This window comes from Morus notabilis, unplaced genomic scaffold, assembly GCF_000414095.1.
Source record: "Morus notabilis unplaced genomic scaffold, ASM41409v2 Scaffold1906, whole genome shotgun sequence".
Classification (NCBI taxonomy): Eukaryota; Viridiplantae; Streptophyta; class Magnoliopsida; order Rosales; family Moraceae; genus Morus; species Morus notabilis.
Window position 1 is genome coordinate 73824 of NW_010357949.1, and position 6315 is coordinate 80138.

At 35.2% G+C, this 6315-nt stretch overlaps 1 protein-coding gene across 2 annotated transcripts in view; it reads right to left on the reverse strand.

Moving 5' to 3' along the window:
• Nucleotides 1-191, reverse strand: part of LOC21386673 (dCTP pyrophosphatase 1) — a 3960-nt gene extending 3769 nt beyond the window's left edge. For both annotated transcript variants that reach the window (XM_010091153.2, XM_024177274.1), the window contains exon 1: nt 1-191. This exon is cut by the window's left edge and continues 84 nt beyond it. In XM_010091153.2, coding sequence (XP_010089455.2) covers nt 1-78 — 78 coding nt within the window. In that variant the 5' untranslated portion in view covers nt 79-191.
• Nucleotides 192-6315: the final 6124 nt, after the last annotated feature.

Sequence of the window (6315 nt, forward strand, 5' to 3'; positions counted from 1 at the left end):
GGCCATTTTCCTCTGAAGCTCTTCTAGTGTCACCCCCACTTCTTCTTCCTCTTCTCTCTCTACAACTCCACTACTCATCGTCTCTCTCTCTCTCTCTCTCTCTCTCTCTTCTGGTTCTTAAAGAAATCTGTACAGAGAATCGAATCCAACGGATAAGACCCTTCGAAAAAGTTTCAATCTTTTGTTCTAGCTTATGGGATATAAAGAGACCTCGGTCCACTGACTGCCCTTTTTTGCATTATATATGCGGTGGCAATTCGTGTCACGTATCGTGTTTGTATCGTATTTTGATCGTTTTTTTTAAATTTATAGTCAATCCGAACATGACTCGTGACACGAAATTTTTTAAAAACTATAACTCAAACACGACACGATCACTTTATAAGTTGACACGACACGACTCAAAAATGACCCGTGACACGAAATTGACCCGTGAACCCGAAATTGACACGAAAATTGTATAATTTTATTTAACTTTTTACATATTCGAAATAACTTAAAATTCATAACACACTAAATTATAATAACATCTATTGAAATTAAGCAAAATAATAGTATAAGATTTTGAGTATAATATCATGTATCACAAGTTCATAATAAAATTTAAAATATGAAATGAAAAATATATGTATTTTTAAGTTTTTTACGAGTTTCGTGTCGTGTTTGGGTTAGGCGGGTCCAACCCGAAATTGACATGTATTTTTTGTGTCAATTTCAGGTTGACCCAATTCTGACTCAAACTTCTTTTTTCTCAACCTTAACCCGTAAAATTTATGTCGTTTTCGAGTCGTGTCGTCGTGTCGTGACCTATATTGATATACACATGCGTCTTGGTTACCAGCTATTGCCAGTTCACTTACCAACACGTGGTCGTTGGGATTACCAACACGTGGCTACCTTGTTTTCTTGTTTCCCACTAGGCTTTGATGGAGAACCTTGCGATTCGTTGGGACCACAGTACCACATGTTCTTTTGCACAAACTCAATAGTGTGCCATCTTGGCAATTTTATATGAAACTAGTTGACAGGAGTGATTTTGTAAGGTTCTTCACTTCATCGATTCAAGTTTAAAATTTGAGTTTTATTACAGTAAAAAATTTTTATAAACAGTAATATTTAATATTTTTAATACAGTAAAAAGCTCTTACATAAAATCACATATAAACTTGAATTACAAACTCAAATCAGCGAAGTTAACGGACCCTAAATTTAGGGGTGTTTGCTTCCTGCCACTCAATTTGAGTAAGCTCAACTTAAGTCGTGGCCATGGCCCAAGTGAGTGTTCGGTGGGAGGAATTATAATTGTGACTCAATTTATAGTTCGAGTTTAATGCTTGAATTTGGAATTCAACCACCCATATAATTTCTGCCTCGTTCACTTTGCGGATTCGAGTTTTCAATTCGAGCTGAGATGTGATATTTTCTTATAGCTTTTTACTGTATCAGAAAAAGTTAGATGTGACATTTTTTGAGAGCTTTTTACTGTGGAAACTTAAAACTGAAAACTCGAATCGGTGAAATGAACGAGGCGAAACATTCAAACATTTGCTATAGTGCTTGAGCTCTGCACAATTCTAGCTTTTTCCTCTCATATTTCATGTGCGTCTTACTATTGCTTTGTTTTCTTCCTCTTTCCACCGACAAGTCTCTCTTCTTTATCGATTCTCATCATCTACAGGAACGTAACTGCTTCCGTGTGGTGAAGCTGCAACACAAATATGCTTCTGTTTGAGCGAGGAACCCTTTCCTCTGCGTTCACCGGTTTGCCCAAAACGGAGAAAATAGCTGTAAGTAGCAGTGCTCGATGTCCTCCGCTAGCTGTTGTTCTAGGTAGATGTCTCCGCCACCGTCGATCTGAACCCCTGCACTGCCGTAATCAGTGGAGATATTATTTCGGTCGCAGGCGGCGATGGAGAAATTGTCGTACTTCATCGGAATCACGTTTGGGGCTTTTGGCGGAGGAGCAAACACGTTCATCCACCGGATTGAACTCGGTAAATTTCTTGCCCCTCTTCGTTTTCCCATACGATTTCTTTGAGTTTCTTGTTACACCAAAGTTTTGTGCTTTTGCACATCTGCTTGGCATTTGTCTCTATGCCTGAAACCCAAAATTCTTTGATCACAATTCGGCCTCCTAAAATAAAAACATAACCAATGAACTATAGTTGAGAAGATCATGAGATAATTTGGATTATGTAAAATATATATATATATATATATATATAGATAAGATTTTAATGGTTAGGTTTGCCTAAAGTAAAACTTTTCTTGAAATTTATTTTCTGCAAGTGAATACTCTTGCTTTATACTGGTTGAAGAGTGTTATTGCCATTTAAACATGCTACAGAGTATAGAGTGAAATTTACTCTGTTTTGTAAATTTATTGTATCATTTTGAGGTGTTAAGATTCCTCTTTTTTTTTTCTTTTTTTTTTTTTTTTTTTTTTTAAAAAAAAATTTTTATGATAACACCAAACTATATGATCTGTGAAATGTTGCTCTTGCTCATTTTTTTTTTTTTTTTTTTTTTTTTTTTTGTAAAAAACAAGTTTCATAGAAGAATTATTTAATTCTGAAGAAGAAAATACTTTGAGAATATAGGCTTTCTTTTTCTTGTTTTTTTTATTTAATCGACAACAACTTTAAATAGACGGAGGTTGACATTTCTCTTTTTTTATTGGAATTGAGATGACATTTCAGGGGATGTGGACTGAATACTGATACAAATAAATTGGAAAGGAAAGATAATCAAAAACATTGAACATGAATTGAAAGAAGTCATCGCTTAAATACAAATTTATTTCAAAAAATTTGAATGTCTCTTCGTTCTCTAGTTTGAAATCAACCACCCTTAATACTCATCTACTAGTTTGAAATTTAAGAAAGCAATTATGTTATTACTTTTTATTGCCTTTAACTTTCAATGGCAGTTAGTTATAAAAATTAAAAGATCGTTTTAATAATTTCATTTTATGGATTTTATTCTTGCCTAATTTATTTGACTGACTCTGGAGATATACATACATATATAGATATAATAAAAAGATTAAAATATAACCTAACCAATACGACAAATTAATGGAGATGTTTGGCTGACTGACTATGATAATATTTGTAGCATAACTAAAAGGGTCCATTAATGCTCATACTACGTGTCTGTTCTTATTTCTGCTTCCTCTTTACATATACGTAGTTCACACATTGCATTTATGTGTAGATGAGTTTTTTTATTCTTATTGGCTGGTTTATTGGCGGTGATGATTTTTTTTTTGGCATATCAATTTCGTTGTAGCACTATTTTTTAATTTTTTTGGCATTTATCAGTTACTGTTTTATGTAATTCAGTTTTGTTAGATTGAATGTCTTGTATTGTTATTTGTTATTGCATTATGACCTATGCTTTTTAATCCCTGACCTGTTAATATGACGCTTGGTAGCATAAGTGCCATTCCATGAGGATAATGCTTCGAAACTGAAATGATGCTTTTATATGCAAATTTGAGCCAATCAATTGATTTAGTTCTTTAATCCTCTTTCTTCTTTGCCATTGCATATGTCGCTTTGTTCTCGTGGTTGGTGGTCTTGATTGTATGTATTAGATGGCGCGACGGAATGAGAATGATGTGAACTTCTACTAGTCTAAAAAACAAAAATATGCGTTGTTGACGCGCCTTGCGGAATACAATAAGAACAACAACAGGCGTCAACTCGAAGAGGCTGACTGGGAACAATGGGCGAACAATTTGTCCCTACTTTTTTCCTCTCTTATTCCTCCAGGCCGAGTTAAAGAGGCCAAGGAATGACTGAAAAAGAAATTCAACACGGAGCTCGCCCTTCGCACAAATATCAGCCTAGGATAGAATCTGGTGAAGAATTGCCCTACTTGCACCGACAAGTATTGGAATGACTTCTGCGAGGTCAGTATTTGTCATATTTACTCCATCATTTCAAAGTTTTATAGGAAAACAATGTAGATGTACTTTATTTGTTTTATGTGTTCAATAGATACACAAGTGGGCAAAGCGTGCACATAAAGACCCCCTGAATTATGAGCTCTACTATGAAGCGTTTGCAAGTAAACGTGCTTGTAGTGCCTTCGAAATGAGCATGGAGGAGAATGGGGAGGAAAATGACGCATCTGAGCCGCAAGCGGGGGATGGTAACGTTGAGCGGAAGACCTAATAAAAAGTACTCACGGTCTGAAGACATACACCTAGAACCGATCATCCTTTTTAGAAAAAAGGAAATACTCACGTAATAGTAGTAAAATATCTGTATAATGAAAATATGCAGAGCCATAATAACACCATTGAGCAAGAAGTGGACCATACGAGTTTCAGGACCTGCCCCCAAAGATACAATTCCCATATCCCGATCTCTGTGTCCACCATGCTTTTTATCATTTCTTAAAATTCTTCATTTTAAGAAAGAAAACTCTTTAAAATCTCATTTCTAAATTATTAGAAACTCAATAACATTATTCATGCTATTTCTTTTAGAATCATTTTCTTTTAACATGTTTTGTTCTAAAACATTTTCATAGGCCAAAACCAGTTAAATCATGGTTATCAAGGATATGGACCAGAATATCCTACCTCTCAGATACCAAACCTGTGGCTATCCCCACGTAGCCCTAGCTCCGCTTTTCCTTGAAGCTCCAAATCTAATTGTGCCACTAACGTCGTCATCAAAATTAACGGTTTAGAGTTTAATATTTTCCACTAAACATTCTTGTTTATTTATATACAATGTATCATATTAGTGTGGCTTAACTTAAAATCAAGTTTATAAACAATTCTTAATTCAAATCATGATTCTTTGGGAATTGAGATTCGTTCTGGAAAATTGAATGGGAACAAGGATTAATGTGGCTAATCCACTCACTTTGAGTCCTCAAATGAAGTTAGATCAGTTCTACATCGAGTTTCGGGGTAAAAACATGGTTTTTGAACTATTTAGGGTCGGACTTAGTGTGAACCGATCGACCGGTAACAGAGGAGTGTAACTCCACCGGTTGGCCGGTGAAGTGATGACCGGTCGACCAGACCGGTCGACTGGTGGGGAAAATTCCAGGGTGAAAAATGGCCGATCTGTGGGAACGACGCCAAATCCTGCAATTTCAGGTTTAATTTCGACATATTCTCAAGAGAAATTTGTAAATCCAGGTTCCAATCAACAAATGGAGTTCAAAGAATCAAAACCCCTAAATTTCATCAAGGTTTAATCAAAACCCATTCAAAATCCATTCGAAATAAATATAAACTAAAAATCACTAAACTCGGCTAAAACGAGTTCCACAAGGCTAGATCCGAAAATTTAAAGTGAGTTTTAAAGAGTTTTACCTCGATCTAGACATCAATGTTGAAAATTTCATGGAAATCTCTGTTTTCGGTTCAAATCCGGCCCAAAATCCGCTTGAAGAGAGAGGAAACTTTGAGAGAGAGGGAGAGAGAGAGAGAGAGAGCTCGGTGGGAAGGAGACCGAGAGAGAGAGTGAGATGGGTGTGTGAGAGAGAGAGAGACGAGATAGAGATTGAGAGAGGGAGAGAGTGAGAGGGTTACGGGAGAGGAGAGAGAGAAATAAGAAAAGAAAGGAAAAAAAAGAAAAGAAGAAAGAAAAAAAATGAAATGGCGGAAATAAGTAATACTAAAAGGAAATTTAAAAGAAAAGAGGTGGAAGTACGTATTCTCACATACTTCCGGGGTAGAATTATGAATACTAAAAATAAGTTTAAAAGTTCTTGATTAATTAAGAAAATCAAATTTAGGCACACTAATAAACCATAATTAGCATAATTAAACATGTTTAATTCTTGGCTCTACCTGTTAGCGTTTATGCCCTTAGGAATGAATGTAACAATATTCTTTGAGACATTTTGACTATTAATAAAGATTTGTTTATTTCATATATCTATGTATTGTCATCTTTATGTTCATAATAGTTGAATGTATGATAAGCAAACTGAAAGTCTGAGACTGTCATTATAAATCTTTAGGTCATGCATGTAATGTGAAGAACATGCGAAAGACAAGAATCTAAAGATGATAGTCTAAATTTTATGATCCACAATTGAGGGAATAAAGTTAGGCTCTTTATTCATGTTAAGATTGTTATGTTGTCTACTTCCTAACGGAGACAGCTTGTCTTGGTCGTCGGAGGTGGGACTCCATGGGTGGAGACATTGATATAGTTTCTAATGGTGAAATCTATATTGGATCGGACCAAAGTTGAATTATTTTTAATTAATAATTCTGTTTGAATAAAACAATTCACTTTTGATGAATTATATGTTGTCATGATGAACCCGTATGCTTGA